This window comes from Salmo trutta, chromosome 37 (genome assembly GCF_901001165.1).
Source record: "Salmo trutta chromosome 37, fSalTru1.1, whole genome shotgun sequence".
In the NCBI taxonomy this organism is placed as follows: domain Eukaryota; kingdom Metazoa; phylum Chordata; class Actinopteri; order Salmoniformes; family Salmonidae; genus Salmo; species Salmo trutta.
The window spans coordinates 30,855,286-30,873,541 of record NC_042993.1 but is presented as its reverse complement, the minus strand read 5'-3'; the positions used below and the strand labels follow the sequence as shown (position 1 = coordinate 30,873,541).

Genomic DNA, 18,256 nt, shown 5'->3' with positions numbered 1-18,256 from the left:
CATTGATGGAAGATCCAGCCAATATGAGAGATGGGCCGTCTACCTGCCAGAATACCTCTAATGACTGCCTTGACTACCCTTCACTGACCCTGTCCCTCCCACCCCTCCCAGAGAGGGGTGACGAGGAGGTAAGACGTCCGAGAATGGGGTGAGGCAGTGCTTTGGGAAGACAGTGCTGTAACAGACCTACCAGTAGGGAGCAGTAAAACGAAATACCTGAATTTGAACTTTGGTAGTACTATACTAATGTATCGATGAGGGCAAACTCAGTGTGCTGATCACTGCCAATTCAGCTGCACTAATTCATTGTATTATACTGTATATTGAGTGAAAGCAAACGCAAATTAATAATATCTGATGTATTCTTATTTTTGTTGTCTGTTTCAGGAAGAAAGAGGGAGTGTGTATGGATTGGCAACACCCACATCCAAGGAACCAAGCTCTGGGTATGGGTAAATGCTAGTGATGCACCGATATGACATTTTTGGCAGATACCGATATTCAATATTTTCCTTGCCAAAAAAACCCGATACCGATAACCGATATTTAAAATGTTTGCGGCCTTTTAAGCATTCTAGTACAGTTAAATAGTTAACACACACACATGGACGCAGCGGTCTAAGGCACTGCAGCTCAGTGCAAGAGGCATCACTACAGTCCCCGGTTCGAATCCAGTCTGTATCACATCCGGCCATGATTGGGAGTCCAATAGGGCTGCGCACAATTGGCCCAGCGACGTCCGGGTTTGGCCGGGGTAGGCCTTCATTGTAAATAAGAATTTATTCTTAACTGACTTGTCTAGTTAAATAAATGTTATACACACACACCACTCTGACCAAAAAGTTATTTTGTTGGTATTTACGTATGTCCCCATTACCAGTAAAAACATAATCAAAACATATTTATTTCACTTACTTGCTGTGCTGTTTCATTGTTCATTTGTTCAGTCGTTTCATTCTCAACCAGGATTTCTATGGAATGCCGTTTGGGTCTTTTTGCATGTCAAAAAAGATACACATCACATAACACTATTTGACGTGTCAAAAAGCTTGTTGACCAATCAGGACTTGAATATGACTGCACATCACATAATAATTTAACACGTACATACATTTTCTACGTAGTTATTACCCATTGATTACGCTGTGACACCTGAAATACGAGTGATAGCAACGATTCATCGATATGTATTGCTATGATGCTGGTAAAGTTGTCTCGCGCTGGTCATAAAAAAAAGCTAGCTAGCTCATGGATGCAAACAATGTTCTTCCCCAAAAACATAGCAAAACGACAATCTGTTTCAGTAGCTATCATCAGCTAGCTAACTATATAGCTAGGTGTCATCATCTAAAATAACCCTAATTTATAAAACAGTTGTTATTTAATTAATGGTGGTCGGACCCATCTATGTGAAGCTAGCCACAATAAGGATTAGCCACAATAGTGAACTTTGCGGTTAGCCTTTAAAATAAACGTATGTCACTGACAGTGATGCAAGTGAATACAAATAGCAGAATTATGCCATAATTGAAAAGATCATGCTAAACGAGGTTGGAATGTTGTTATATAAAATCAACAAAAGACAATCATTTGTTAATTTGACAAAAATCTGTCGAAATCACACGGAATGTATTATACTTTAGAATTGCGTTGAGGGCATAGTTATTTCACTGTACAGCCTTACCTATGGATTGTGGATCAAGGACATGGTGTATCAGTCTACTCAGTGACACCCAGAGAACATTAGCGTCGTAGCTCTTATTGCGGGACTCTGAAACAACTGTGAATTGAGCCACATTTATTGTCAACCTATGTGTATTTTACAACATATGTCTACACGGTACTTCTGATCAATTTGATATTATTTTAATGGACATAAAATGTGCTTTTCTTTCAAAAACAAGGACATTTCTAAGTGACCCCAAACTTTTGAACGGTAATGTACGTTTTATAGGTATGCACGTCAGCTTTGACATCGGTTTTTCACATCGGCGTTAAACTAGACATCGGGCCGATATTGCCATTTTTGCATTTCCGATATGTTCACCGATATATCGTGCATCCCTAGTAAATCAAAAACAAGGTGGCCATGACTAAATTCAACACATAACCATCACAACTTCAACAATTCACCTATTGGTGAATTTTCCTTTCTGTATGCATTTCAAGATCATAACATTTGTAATTAAATACAAATTCAATGTGTTAGACATGTTGCACTGAGCTCCATGCCCGTCACCCACCATCAGTCAGGTCAAACTGAATAAATGGCTGGTGATGATGACATTTGGTCGATTGTCACAGTTTAGTGGACCAGTGTGCCTGGATCTAAAGTCATTGACCTGGATGGTCCAACAGTACAAAGACGATAACAAAGAATAAGTGTAAATCGGTCCAGTTACAAACATTGGGTAATTGGTATATGTATAGTTATTAGTTATTTCAGTAAACAATGATTTTAATGAAAAAAATGAATAATTACATCCCTGTTAGTGAGCATTTCTCATTTACCAAGATAATCCATCCACCTGACAGGTGTGGCATATCATGAAGCTGATTAAACAGCATGATCATTACACAGGTGCACCTTGCGCTGGGGACAATAAAAGCCCACTCTAATGAAGCTCTTTTGTGGGGAAAAACTCATTCTGATTGGCTGGGCCTGGTTCGCCAGTGGGTGGGCCTGGCTCACAAGTGGGTGAGCCTATGCCCTTCCAGAATCACCCATGTGTGTGCCCCTGCCCAGTCAGATGAAATCCATAAATTAGGGACTATTGAATTTATTTCAATTGACTGATTTCTTTCTATGAACTGTAACTGTAAAATCTTAGAAATTGTTGCATGTTGCATTTATTTTTGTTCATTATACAAAAAGTGCTAATCTTTCTAAATGGTGCACCCAATATGGAAAAAATATCTCACTGTTCCAATAATTATGTATAATGACACTTTTAATGACAGCATTTATCCATCCAAAAAATGCTAAGATGCTAAATTCTAAACTAAGTGGTTCGAACCCTGAATGCTGATTGGCTGACAGCCGTGATATATCACGGGTATGACAAAACATTTATTTTTACTGTTCTAATTACGTTGGTAACCAGTTTTTAATAGCAGTAAGGCACCTCGGGGGTTTGTGGTATATGGCCAATATACTATGGCAAAGGGCTGTGTATAGGGCTCCGCGATGCGTCGTGCCTAAGAGCAGCTCTTAGCCGTGGTATATTGGCCATATACCACACCCCTCGTGCCTTATTGCTTAAATACAAATTCCCTTTTCAGTGAAGCTGGAAAAGCCGTTTACAATACTCTAGGTATTTGAAGTTACAGTAGGTATCTGGTTAGGCAGGTATTCGTATATATACAGTTGAAGTCAGAAGTTTACATACATCTTAGCCAAATACATTTAACCTCAGTTTTTCACAATTCCTGACATTTAATCCTAGTAAAAATTCCCTATCTTAGGTCAGTTAGGATCACCACTTTATTTTAAGAATGTGAAATGTCAGAATAATAGTTGAGAGAATGATTTATTTCAGCTTTTATTTCTTTCATCACATTCCCAGTGGGTCAGAAGTTTTCATACACTCAATTAGTATTTGGTAGCATTGCCTTTAAATTGTTTAACTTGGATCAAATGTTTCAGGTAGCCTTCCACAAGCTTCCCACAATAAGTTTGGTGAATTTTGGCCCAGTCCTCCTGAAAGATATGGGATAACTGAGTCAGGTTTGTAGGCCTCCTTGCTCGCACACGCTTTTTCAATTCTGCCTACACATTTTCTATAGGATTGAGGTCAGGGCTTTGTGATGGCCACTCCAATACCTTGACTTTGTTGTCCTTAAGCCATTTTGCCACAACTTTGGAAGTAGGCTTGGGGTCATTGTCCATTTGGCAGACCCATTTGCGACCAAGCTTTAACTTCCTGACTGATGTCTTGAGATGTTGCTTCAATATATCCACATAATTTTCCATCCTCATGATGCCATCTATTTTGTGAAGTGCACTAGTGCACTGTTGTTCTGGGATTGATTTGCACTTTTCGCCCCAAAGTACGTTCATCTCAAGTAGACAGAACGCGTCTCCTTCCTGAGTGGTATGACAGCTGCGTGGTCCCATGGTGTTTATACTTGCGTACTATTGTTTGTACAGATGAACGTGGTACCTTCAGTCAGAAATTGCTCTCAAGGATGAACCAGACTTGTCGAGGTTTACCAAATGTTGAGGTCTTGGCTGATTTCTTTTGATTTTCCCATGATGTCAAGCAAAGAGGTACTGAGTTTGAAGGTAAGCCTTGAAATACATCCACAGGTACACCTCCAATTGACTCAAATGATGTCAATTACCTATCAGATGCTTCTAAAGCCATGACACAATTTTCTGGAATTTTCCGAGCTGTTTAAAGGCACAGTCAACTTAGTGTATGTAAACTTCTGACCCACTGGAATTGTGATACAGTGAATTATAAGTGAAATAATCTGTAAACAATTGTTGGAAAAATTACTTGTGTCATGCACAAAGTAGACCAACTTGCCAAAACTAGTTTGTTAACAAGAAATTTGTGGAGTGGTTGAAAAACGAGTTTTAATGAGTCCAACCTAACTGTATGTAAACTTCCGACTTCAACTGTATGAGATGAATAGTGACATTGACACAAGCTTTGTGGGGCTTGTATGCTTCCAGGAGGGAGTCAGAGGAGTGGAGCCAATGGCAGGGGGAGTTCAGAGGTCAAATCCGAGCCTTGCGACACTGGCTGAAGAGCATGGAGATGAGGCTACCTCCTCTGGACCATACGGTCAGTTGGGTTGTTGAGTTGCTAGGATCCTTACCTTTCTCTCGTTCACCTATTTAACCTACATCTTGAATGTCATTTGTTTTATAAATATTAATAAGACATTTTATGTCAACATTACTAACATCAGTCTTTTCCCTCCGTAAAATTATTCTCAGAGGTTTAGTGCACATTACGCAGTTAGCAGTAGAATGGACAGGGCCTTATTTACTAAAGCAACATCCTTGTAGTGGGATCTGCTGAAAGAGGCTATCAACCTATTGCCATCGTCATGAATGGATATCCACGGAGCCAATAAAGACGGACATCGTCCTCCATCCTCTGTTGCTGTGCGTCCAAAAACACAGAGTAAAATACACTGATGGAGAGGGGGCTGGATATTAAGTCAAGGAGAAGAATGAGTGAACAATGTTGATATATTATCCATTCACAGGATGCTAGAGGACTGGACAATACCCATCCCCCATGATGCAACTTGTTGGTCTAACGGTAATTGTGTGGGCTGGGAGAAATCGAAAGAAGATTTCAAACAAAAACAGTGATTTGAGGCTGGCCCCTATTGTGTAATACACTGTCCCCATGGCGTTGGGCTGAGCATCACTATCGAATACTATGCCCTAAGCCCCAGAGAAATAAGTGCTCTCTCACCCAGGGGGCTGGCATGAAACCACTAAACAGAGAGCGAGAGAAAAACTGTACAAACAACAGAGCAAGAGTCAGAAGAGGGAGACGCATTACACGTATGACTTCAGACAGAAGGAAAAAGAGCAAGGGAATCAGTGAGAGAGAAGAATCTAGAGCCAGACGGACTCAAGCGGAGATCGAGGTGGTGGTCTTCGCTCCTCCGTGTCCTGCAGCAAGTTTCCTTTGGGGAGAGGGGCAGGCAGGCAAGCTCTTTTGTGCTGTGCTGGGACAGGGAGGCTGGAGAGACGCTCAGCAGTGGAGGCCCACTGCACACATGAGCGAACAGACTGAAAGGACATTAGACTCAGATGGGAGGATGTGGACGGAGAGAAAAAAAGAAAAGAAAAACAGGATCCTACCGAGTGCTGTGGTCTGGCCATAAAGACATTTGTTGTGTGTACCCCAGCCATTTGTCTTTTTTATCTGTTAGTGGCGGACAATGACATCTCAGCGTTGCACAATAATTAGTGTGTCTTGAAGGGTGATATTTCATATCACAAACAGTAACAGTGTTCTTTTAGACTTAGGATAATGAACAAGGGCCTCGACTCCGATAACTAGCCTAATCCACAGATTTAAAGCATCAATATGACAAGACTGAAGAGCACACCAAGACTCTTTACAACACGAACACTGATTGAATCAATCGCCATACTGTGTGTTTCAGCGTCATGTCGCTACTCTCTGCATTCATTTAGCCTTTTTGGCTTCTTTGTGTTTATTTTTATTTTTTTGTGGTTGTGAGTACTGTGTTACCTCAGAGGGAAAGGAGGACCTTATTGTGATTGATAGGTTTTGGTTGATTTAGTGTTACTAAAAGTTCCATTGTCCTAATTGTTTTGTTTGATTGATTAATTGATTATAACGCTAAATGGCGTAACAACGGAATTATTTAATCTTATAATCAAGGTTTGAACTGGATAAATACACATGACCTTTTGGGTGAACTTATCCATCAAGCCAAAGCCAATTGTTTTTCTCTAATATTAAATTGCAAAATATTTTTTCATTATGGCATCATCACGCTTTGTTGTGTGTGTGTGTGTGTGTGTGTGTGTGTGTGTGTGTGTGTGTGTGTGTGTGTGTGTGTGTGTGTGACACATGTATTCTCAACTTAAAGGAGTCAGTGTTTTATATGTTTATGAGCTATAAGGTAGAACGCTATGTTCAGTGGTGAGCTGAGGGTATGGGGGCTCCTGTGCCTCTCCCAGAGAGCGTGGGTTAAACGCAGGTAGTCTTTATTCAGTACTGTCCCTTTATCACAGTGCACCCCTCCATAAGCCTTTGTCATGTTAATGCTGCTAGTCTGCTCCACTGCTGTTTTCAGTCTGGTCTGTGGGAACTCGTTAGTTAGCTAGGCTAACTGCATGATTGAGACACAACCCAACTTCCCCCAACATGCCAACAATACACAGGAGAGAGACACACCTGGTCCTTAACACATGCTCTGACAGTGGGTCCCGTTCTTTAAAACATACTGTGGCAAAATGTCTTGCAATGGAAAACAAACATTTTACTTTTGAACGACGATATCAGATAGTACTTCACTGTTTCACTCCACGTCGGGACATTTTATTCCATTCCGTGACTGTTGAACATCACCTTGTTTCTCCATACAACCTAACAGCCTCCATAAACCAAGTTAAGATGATTCATAAACAGCTGTGAAGCAGAAATTTGATTTGTTTAAAAAAAAAAAAGCAGGCCTAGAAGTTTACGCTGAATGTTCCACCTTGTAAAAATGACTTGGAAGTGTTTGCATTGTGTAAGAAGTGCTGTATTGCGCCATTCAAAAGTCAGAAAAGCAATCTCTTCGTTCAGAGAAACGAATTAAGGCCAAAAGTTACTCTCTTCTTTGTTCCGTCCCCCCGCTATTGAGGAACTGCTGGATAAAGAGTGTCTGTGTCCCTCTGTCTCTAAAGGTCTCTAATTTCCCTTGGCCCGCAGCAAAGTCTGCATCTCAAATAAGCCCTACATACATAACCTGTAAACAGACCAGGAAGAGGGGTGAGAGCTAGCAGCCTATTCTCCTCTACTCTGTCTTGATGGCAGTGGGCAAACAGCAGCCCTTCTCTGATGACGGAAGATAATGACTTGGGAAGATGCGTTGGTGTTGATTGCTGTGAATCACCAAGTGGTAAAGATAGGGAGGGGAGGGATTGTGTGTGTGTGTGTGTTCATAATGTTTTGAATTATGGTTATCCACTTCTTTCTGGTCCTGGGATTGTTTGTGTTTTTGTGTTTCGTTAACATTCGTTGTCATCAACCTTTGCATAGGAATACTAAAAGGTTATTGACAATGTAGCGGCTTCTTTTATGTTCTGACTCTTTACTTGTTGTGGAAGCTTTCAATCTAATCTTCCTGTGAACAGACCAATCACATAAGGGGGTTGGGTCGTTGATTTTGTTGTTGAATCCCTCCACCCTGTGACTAAGATTTCCAGTGTCCAGGCACCCCAGGGAAGCCCCTAACTCCTTTTCACCCAAACCCACACGTTTCTGGGAAGTGTGTGCGTGCGTGCGTGCGTGCGTGTGAGTGTGTGTGTAATGGTGTTGAATGGTGCTTTAGTTTTGACCCATAAAAGGGACCCCTTTTTCATTTCCTCATGAAGAGGGCTCCCCATCTGAGGGGTGGGCGTGGCTGCCAAAGTGCTAATTACCACATAGGCTAATGGATCCATAGAGGAACCACTGAGGTCTTGTTTAATTTGAAGGCAGAGCAGAGAGGGAAGAGAAGGAAGGTTGTGGAGGAGAAGGGGGGACATGCCATGCAGCATTAATCTACTTTAGTGCTCTCAGGTCTTCTGGCACATGGGGTCTGTGATCAAATTTGGCCCCATTTGCAACCAATTTGGATTTGTGTTCTTTCAGGCCCCTATATCCCATCTCCCCATATCTGAACCTACACTTCCCAGTCTTACATACAGCGTAGGGGGCAGATGGGAGGTTAATGGTAGAGAAACTAGGAAATGATCAACTGCCTGGCTGCCCAGCCTGTTAATAGTGTGTTGCTTCGTAGCCCCATTGATAGCCAGTGTTCCAGTGCTTCTTCAACTACTGTACACCAGCCAGCCTTTTGGAACGGGGTTTACGTGTGGTTAAGGCCAGGGTGTGAAATGGAAAGGGACAGCGGGTTTGGTGAAACGATTCAATTATTTCTAAGAGGATTTGGAGCTCGCTGAAAACCAGGATCAGGTGTTGTGGGTTTAGAACAGTGGCACTGGCATACTGGAGTCTCATCCATGCCAGACCCACTCAGGGAGAAGGAGGAGGGCTGGCTCACTTGCTCTTCGTTCAACAGCTGAAGACACTGCTGCTCTCTTATGGGACCAACCGAACCCTTATCTGGAGTATTGCTACTATTTCGAAAGCTTGATCTTGTCTGCCTGGAGTATCAATCTCTCTGAACTGTCGGTTGCAGATGTCCGCGCATTTCTGTCATTGCCTGCAGGTTCAGATCTCTGGGACGGAGAAGGTAAAGTATGGGAGGTCGTAATATGTGAGGCTAGTATAATTTAGGACACACAGGGATGGAGTAGTCACAGGGTTAAATAACTTGACCCCATGGGGGTCACGCTATTGAAATCCCTTTTCCTTCGCAGCCAGGGCATTTTCAGTCTCCTTTGTGATTCATGCTATCACCTCTTTCCCAGTTACTCCTTGTCTTTCATTGTTTTCAAAGTGGCAAGTAACACTGTCGTAAACAAACATTCACTCCTGGGAAAATAAGCCTAAGCAAGGTTAAACCTCGCATTAAGACATGCAATACCGGTGTGACAATATCTTGGCATCAGTGTAAAACGTGTTACGTTTACACTACAGAAAGATGGTGTATTGGTAATCAGCTGATCTTGGCACAGTGAAAAGGGAGGGACATGTGATTTCTTGTCCTCTTCTGTCTGTGCACAGAAAGAGTCAATATTTCGCCCCCTCTTCCATCTGCCATGCACTTTCTCCTTTGACTAATCCTTCTAGAGACATTGACTCCGATGTCATTTCGCCCCCACCTACATATACAGATTACCTCAACTAACCTGTACCCCCACACACTGACTCGGTACCGGTGCCCCCTGTATATAGACTCGTTATTGTTATTCTTATTGTGTTACTTTTTATTATTACTTTTTATTATTACCTACTTGCTAAATATTTTCTTCTTCTTGAATTGCACTGTTGGTTAAGGGCTTGTAAAGTAAGCATTTCATGGTAAAGTCTACACTTGTATTTGGCGCATGTGGCAAATAAAGTTTGATTTGATTTTGAAAGACTGTAGATTATAGAAGAGGGAGGGGGCTTGTGTGTGTACATGAGAGAGAGAACGAGAGTGTGTGTGAGAGAGAGGGAGAATATTGGAGGAGGGAGAAAGAAAGATAAGGAGAGAGAGAGACAGACAGGCAGACACAGAGAGAGAGAGAGAGAGAGATGTTAAATTAGGTTGTTCAGGGCTTCAGGGAATAAACACCTCTTTGAAGGGAGTGACCTAAAATGCACCTGTCCTCCAGGGCTTCCAGTGCACCTGCTGCCCTGCACCTGTCCCCTTACTCACAGCTAGTAGTAATCCCAGCTGTTATCCCAGGGGAGATCACTACACACATTATCTCCAGGAGATCACATGAGTGTGTGATTTATCTGGTTTCATTCAACTGAAGTGTTGGTTTCCCTAGTCTTAGTCTCCCTTTAATAGATAGATTAGGAAATAAAACAATTAGGTTACATAGTGTTAATGTAAAAAGACAAATCACATGTAGATGCTATTGTATAATTGAGATTTAGTTAGATGCAAATGTAGTTTCATAAATGACATCCACAGGGTTCCGTCATAGCTTTCCCAGAAGTCAGAGAGGTCTATTTTGCCAACATCCAATTTTCTCAATTTCGTCTTCATTTACCTTCTTTGTTTTTTCATAGGAGTTGTATGGGTCTGGAAGTGAGTTGAAAAAAGTCATCAGAGATGTTTTACAGTAATTTGTTGTCTTTGTTGCCGCTGTGGAGGCTGCTGCACTGACTGAATGGAGATGGGGGAATGGGTGAGGGTGGGTGAAGGTCCCTCCTTTTGTGGCCTTGCGCTGCTTGCCCCTGCCGGCGCTGTGTGAGCTAGAGGCAGAGAGAAGGGGCTGGAGGCAGCTGGAGGCATGTGAATGTTTCCAGGAGGGCGACCCGGAGCTCTTTAGAAAGCTTTTTTTCTCACTCTCTCTTTTTTCACCACAAGCAGCATGGAGTTTCAGAGCCCAAATAAAACCTTCTAAGGGAGGGACTATCGAGGGGACGGGGGGACGGGGGTAAGGGAAGCACTTTGCTGTCTAACTGTCTGGTACAGGAGCACAAGCGGTGTAGATTGTGCCACTGGCCTGCGGTCATATGGAGCTACCAGAGTGTGATCACAATGCAATGACTATTTTCTGGCTGGGAACCGAGGGAATCTAGTTGAGCCGTTGGAACTACATTGTCTTGATCCGGGTGCACCATCATCCTATTGGTGGCGTGAACAAGGAAGGAATTCCTCTATCGGAGCTCAAACAACAAAGGAGAGAGGGAGAGGAGCGTAGCCGGTGGGAAGGGAGGAGGGGGTGCTGTGAGAGGGGAGAGGAGGACATTGTTTGCCTGTGGCTGTGGGCAACGGAAAGCATGGGTTATCAGGCCTTGTGTGTTTTTGTTTAGAGTGTGTGTTTTGATGTGAGGATGTCTGAGTGAGTTGTGAGTGTATGCGCGTGAGGAGACTTCTTGGGAAGGGAGGCCATTCAAAGGATGCTCAAACAAGGAAGGAATTTTTTTTCTCTCCTTTTTGAATGGTGACTGAGGACTAGCTGAATTCCTTTGCTCTAGCCGTTGTGCTCGTCTCTGCTCCAGGGTAAGTGTGCGTCACCTAAATCTCAAACCGCCAAAACTGCCACCAGGCCTGGATTGGCTTGTCGGAAAGGTTCAGTAGGAGTTTACTCTTCTGTGATTGTAGCTTGGAAGAGCATGTGATGATGCAAAGTGGCTATGACCATTGGTTCACTGGTCCACATTGGCCCAAAGGGACAGTTCCGAGTCTGAACAGTGAATGTGAAGCTAGAAGTATGTTTTTATTTTTACTCCACACATAGGAAATATGTATTTTTGATTGTTTCATACAGTTGTAAGTATAATGTCTTCATGATAATGGTAATGTGCAAGATAGAATATTATAATTTACAGATTTGATTCAGGAAGAAAGTAGTGAGTTTGATATGTAAAATTGGGAAAATTCTATGGACCGTTGCTACATTTTGTCAGGATCAGAATGATAAAAATAGCATTGTGGTGCTAGAGCCAACATGTGCTGTTTTAAATGCAATTCACCAAAATATCAAACAACTTCACCATTGGATGCAACCGTCACATATAGTCTTACCATAGACAATTTTGCATCTTGGGTTTAATGTGTTAGATATTTAATATTATTTCCTAGATGTAATGTGAGGTGTTTAAATCAACAAAACAGTTTGATACAATCGTTTGTGGCACGCTTTGTTGTTCTGTTTTAGTCATGAACGGATGACCTTTTTTGATATCTGTGATAAGAAGTCTCACGGGTGAACGCACAGCCGTCAGCTTTAATTAGAAGACCGTTATCTTGATTACCACATAGACCCTCCGCGAATCGGGACTGGCCTGTCTTTCTGGGGCTCTAAGATTGTAATTCATGATTATTATTCTGTTGTTAATGGAATCAATGGTCTGGTTTGCCTGTCATTGGATGCATTTTTTGGGGTTTGGAAACACGCTGGAACAATGGTGCCACAACACCAGACTCTCTTTTGTGTGTGAGTGTATGTAGGTGCGGGTGGGGACTGTGTTTCTCACAGACACTCACCGAAAAAGAAACTCAGCCACATTCCAAACTGTCTAGTGTCCATCCGTGATAGGATACATAGATTTCAATTTGTAATGATTGAGATAACAGTATCAGACATTTTACTGCCCTTTCAGGTCTCATTGCATGTTCCATATATTGCAGAGTAGCCCTTTATATTGTGACTCTAAATTTGATTCGTCAGGAAACGTTCTAGCAGGGATGGATCTTGAGAGCACTCAAAGGGCAGTCTAAATCAAGGGTCGTTTCTAGAGAGGTTAAGTGGTGGAATGGGCCGGGTCACCTGAGATATGGGTTCAGTGAAATTGGTTGCCTGGCTTCAGCTTTAGCGCAGAACAAGCTCGTATCATATAGCAACATGGCCTTAATAAAATATGTCAAAACAGTATAATTTAACCATTGGTTAGCCTGTTGTAGAATGACTGCCTGGGTTGTTTGAATTCTTAGTTAAATTGCAGTATGGCCTTGCAGATTATTTGAGATTTTGATGGACCTGGAAGATAGGCTCTTAGAATGACCCAATTACCTCATACGGTAGAGTTGAAATACATAACTGATAGTTTGGTCGCTATAATAGTTAACCAAATAGCTACCCGGACCATCTGTATTGACACTTCACATACACCGCTGCTACTGTTTATTATCTATCCTGTTGCTTAGTCACTTTACTCATACCTATATGTACATGTCTACCTCAATTACCTCGTACCCCTGCAAATCGACTCAGTACTAGTACTCTGTGTATATAGCAAAGTTAGCGTTACTCATTGTGTATTTATTCATTGTGTTGTTATTTTTCCATTTTTCTCTCTGCGTTGTTGGGAAGGGCCGTAAGTAAACATTTCACTGTTAGTCTACACCTGTTGTTTACTAAGCATGTGACGAATACAATTCGATTTTATTTGATTAGATTGATGCGGTAATTAGCATCCTCGGTGTTTGTTTTCAGATGGCATCTCACTGTTAATGTGGTAAATGTGTCAGTAGGATGACACACAGCATCATCACGCTACATACAGTATGTCTCATAGAAATAGTTTATGATAGCACACTCAGGTAGCCTGGGATCCAACCTGATATGCTCTGTTTCAATTGTCTGCTATTTTGAAGTGAAACAATGGGCAAACAGAACATGTTGAATTCCAGGCTACACGTTTTATTTAACTAGGCAAGTCAGTTAAGAACAAATTCTTATTTACAACGACGGCCTACCCCCGGCCAAACCCTAACCCGGATGACGCTGGGCCAAACGTGTGCCGCCCTATGGGACTTCCAATCACGGCCGGTTGTGAAACAGCCTGGAATCGAACCAGGGTCTGTAGGGACGCCTTTTGCACTGAGATGCAGTGCCTTAGACCGCTGTGCCACTTGGGAGCACATCAGGTGCAATAGCCAGTCAGACATGGCACACCCTCACCCTTTGCCTTGGTTTGTTAACCTACTGAACATGGACACAGCCGCCTGGCCGCAGATACTCTCCTCTGGAGAATACAAGGATGTGATTAAGGCTAACAGGGTAATCATTGATCTTGGGCTGGGGCTTTGTCTGTGAGCCACTCTCCTTTCTGATCCTGTGTATTCACAGAATTCCCCCTGGGATCCATGCTATGGCCTACATCATCTGCGTTGCAGACATGTGCATAGTACGACTGTAATTACTAAAATGCACATAGAGAGGTCTAATCAAAATGTTCATTTCAGCTACACCCTCATTATATAATAGAAGACAGAGACATCCTGGTTTATAATGGGGATCGTGGCTGCGAAACAGAATGAACTGAATAGAATTATGAATTATGAATAGAATAGAATTACAGTATGACATGAAATTGCTGACAGAGGCACAACGAGGTTGTGTTCTGCTACAAGCCGAACAAGCTGTTTTATCTCCAGCAAAGAGAACAGCCGAATCCAGTCATGCAGCTACTTGTTTCGAGCTCCTAACCTGTGATTACTGAATATTCATTGTAACCAAAGAACAAAGAGCGGATACAGCCAGCAAAGACAGCACTGTAAAATTTGGTGTCTTCTGGTCCAGCGAGCCAGAAAACAGAAAACCCTCTTGGCAGGTTTTTTGGAGCCAACTTCCCCAATTTATCTGACCCGACCAGCCGAGACCAGTTGCGACCAGCCGTGACCTGGAATGACCTGTTGTCGATCCACAGGCACTAATCCACTCTGACCTCAGAGGAAGCAGTCGCAGCAGAGTATAGCAGAGCCCCTCCCTTGTAGCCCCTGATGGGCTCACCTCAGCCCCCTATAGGCCAGGATAGTTACACTCATCTTTGTCATAACAATGACCATACTGTGGAGAAGTAACAGACAGTCTGAAACAGTCCCTAGTCATGGATAAAACTCATGGCAGTTAATGTTGGAATTAGCCAATGAACTCTTGGAAAAGGATGCATTGTAAGCCATGCAAAGATGTTTAATATTTGTGGCTTACAGTCCAAATTGTTGTGATGATGTGATTTGTTAGTGATCAGTCACAGCAGAAATCTTGCTGCTATTACCATTCCCAATTCTGTACAGTACAACCTGTTTACAATGCTTCGTGAGCCCAGTGTCTCTGCAGTTATGTCAGGTCATCACAAGCAGATCAGAAAGCGGAACGGTGTCCTGTGTCATCATAGAGATCTTTTATCTGTGATTCCCCGACTATTCATCACTGCCCCCCCCCAGCCATACCTACTTCCTCCACCCCCTCCTCAGCACCCAAAAAATGAGGGGGCGTTTTTATGCCTGTCATATTTTATTATGGGCTAAATAGTTTCCCCAGGGCCGGGCTGGAGAGAGAGAGAGAGAGAGAGAGAGAGGCTAGAGCTGGCAGGGGAGAACTGAGTGGGTTTCCTAACAGTGGGTATCCTTGAACATTCTGCTGTCAGTGGACAGGCCTGTCACACACATTTCAATAGCCAGAATGTTTTAGCTGGTGCCTGGTGCAGGCCATCCAAGACCAAGAGAGCCCAGATCAGTGCATGTGGTCCAAGGATGACAAAGAACCAGGATTGTCTGCACAGTAAGCTGGTGTCCCTGGCTCTGCTGTGCTTCAGTTGATTTTACTGTACTATTCGCTCTCTCTCAACAAATGGGCTGTGGCTGTGGTGGCGCGTGGTTAGAGATGGAGTGAATAGGTAGTTAACCTCGCATGGATATGTTTCTGCAGTTGTAGTAGTTTTCACCATATTTTAGTTAGTGATTGCTTTCACAAGTCATGCACATTGCAAATAATATGATATTTACCATTATCCAAAGTTGGTGCAATAACATCAGAGATCAACAAAACATGTAATATAAATCAAACTGTTTTGGGGGGTCAAAGAGGAATGATTTTACAGTTAAGCTGGATGCTCACCCCAAGCCCCCTTGTCTCACTCTAGGCATCTGAAGGATCTCCTGCATGCATGGCAGAGGGGCCCACTCTCGCCTATTACCTCACTATCCCTTGGGCTGAAGAATTATGGGTAATCTGATCAGCCGGCCCAGCTGCCTGGGCCAGAAGTCCAAGCAGGTGAGGTCCGACGAGGACTTCCTGAAGGAGTGCTACCAGCGGCGCCGCGAATGGCAAGCTCCGCCCCTGACGCACCACGGGGAGGCCAGGCGGGAGGAAGTGGTCAGAGAGAAGGTGGAGGAGGAGGAGAGGGTGACAGACAGGACGAAGGAGGATGAGGTAGAGGATGAGGTGTCTCACAGCAACACCCCTCCCTCGGACAAACCCCTAAGGACCAACACATCCCCCGCCCCCACGGTCACCACCACCAGTACTCTGGACAATGCCTGGCACGGCACCCCCTCCCCCATCAAGACTTCCAGGAACAGCACCCTGACTAGGAAGGCCGTGGTCCAAGAGATCCCCTATGGGAGATCCCCTCTAGCCCTGCCTGGCTCAGTCCCAGGCTCAGCGGAGAGGAGGGCCAGCCTCCAGAGGAAAGACTCCAGAGAAGGAAGCCTCCAAAGGAGAGACTCTAGAGAGGGCAGCCCCTGGTCCTGGAAGACCTTGGCCTCCCGCGAGGTCACGGAGGTGACAGAAGTGACAGAGACAGTTGTGACAGAGATTGTGGAGGTGACGGAGTACCCGTCTGGAGAGAAGGGCGGAGACCCCATAGTCACCAGGACTGTTAGGGTTCTGACTGGAGCAGCTGAGGAACTCGCTGAGGTCAATATAACTTCAACAGCAAACAGCCTCTCTAAAGTGTCTATTATTATTCAGTACAGTAGACTAGGATTTGACTTTCCTTTTTTCCCCCCTTTCCATTCCATTCTTTCAATGAACGTCTGAACTTCAGCCTATCATCTTTACCGCTCTGCAATTTCCTTAACATCTCTTCAGCAGCATGTGCTACAGAATGTGTTATATTTTTGTCAGGATGGTGCTCTTTTTCAGAAAAGTAGATTGTGCAATGAAGTCGGCTGTTGTGTTGACTTTTATATTTTTATCCCAGCTGCAAAGCGATGGACATTCTAGTTCAGACCAAGATTCCAGCTTGGACCGTTGGAGGGTAAGATATCCAGTGCATTGCTCTGTTTTTTTTAATGTGATTTACTTATTTTAGCATTATCTCAATCGCCTCTGCACAGTATGAAGGTAACACCGATATTACAGAATGGTTCCATGGTGCCCATGGTTTCATACGGTTGAGTTACTATAAACAGTGTTAATGCTGTGTCATGCTCTCTTTCTCCCCAGGGAACGAGATCTGCCTTGACTCTGAGAGATGATTTTGCAGATTCTGAAACATTCCATCAATCCCTGGAAGCACTGTTGACCTGGGTCTGTGAGATAGAGGAGCTGACAGCCAATCAGAAGCCTCCATCTTCAGAGGTCAAAGTGGTGAAAGCACAGCTGCAAGAGCAGAAGGTACAGTACCAGTCAAAAGTTTGGACACACCTACTCATTCAAGGGCTTTTCTTGATTTTTAATATTTTCTACATTGTAGAATAGTGAAGACATCAAAACTATGAAATAACACATATGGAATCATGTAGTAATCAAAAAAGTGTTAAACTAATGAAAACATATTTTGTATTTGAGATTCTTCAAAGTAGCCACCCTTTGCCTTGATGACAGCTTTGCACACTCTTGGCATTATCTCAACCAGCTTCATGAGGTAGTCACCTGGAATGCATTTCAATTAACACGTATGCCTTGTTAAAAGTTAATTTCTGGAATTTCTTTCCATCTTAATGCGTTTGAGCCAATCAGTTGTATTGTGACTAGGTAGGGGTGATATACAGAAGATAGCCCTATTTGCTAAAAGATCAAGTCCATATTATGGCAAGAACAGCTCAAATAAGCAAAGAAAAATGACAGTCCATCATTACTTTAAGACATGAAGGTCCGTCAATCCGGAAAACGTCAAGAACTTTGAAAGTTTCTTCAAGTGCAGTCGCAAAAACCATAAAGCGCTATGATGAAATTGGCTCTTATGAGGAGCACCACAGGAAAGGAACACTCAGAGTTACCTCTGCTGCAGAGGATAAGTTCATTAGAGTTAACTGCACCTCAGATTGCAGCCCAAATTAATACTTCACAGAGTTCAAGTAACAGACACATCTCAAAATCAACTGTTCAGAGGAGACAGCGTGAATTAGGCCTTCATGGTTGAATTGCTGCAAAGAAACCACTACTAAAGGACATCAATAAGAAGAAGAGACTTTCTTGGGCCAAGAAACATGAGCAATGGACATTAGATCGGTGGAAATCTGTCCTTTGGTCTGGTGAGTCCAAATTTGATATTTTCTGTTCCAACCGCTGTGTCTTTGTGAGACGCAGACTAGGGGAACGGATGATCTCCGCATGTGTGGTTCCCACCGTGAAGCATGGAGGAGGAGGTGTGATGGTGTGGGGGTGCATTGCTGGTGACACTGTCAGTGATTTATTTAGAATTTAAGGCACACTTAACCAGCATGGCTAGCACAGCATTCTGCAGCGATATGCCATCCCATC

General features: G+C 43.2%; 1 protein-coding gene across 4 annotated transcripts in view; it reads left to right on the top strand.

The window, feature by feature from the left end:
* The window catches only part of macf1b (microtubule actin crosslinking factor 1b), a 44,360-nt gene continuing 26,104 nt past the window's right edge, over positions 1–18,256 (top strand). For 2 of the 4 annotated variants that reach the window (XM_029738021.1, XM_029738019.1), the window contains exons 1-4: positions 11,044–11,322; positions 15,690–16,465; positions 16,752–16,808; positions 16,997–17,167. In XM_029738021.1, coding sequence (XP_029593881.1) covers positions 15,770–16,465; positions 16,752–16,808; positions 16,997–17,167 — 924 coding nt within the window. In that variant the 5' untranslated portion in view covers positions 11,044–11,322; positions 15,690–15,769. Of the gene's footprint in view, positions 447–4,681; positions 4,794–11,043; positions 11,323–11,520; positions 11,593–15,689; positions 16,466–16,751; positions 16,809–16,996; positions 17,168–18,256 lie in introns of those variants that run through there. The other 2 variants (XM_029738022.1, XM_029738020.1) reach the window with 2 other exon arrangements.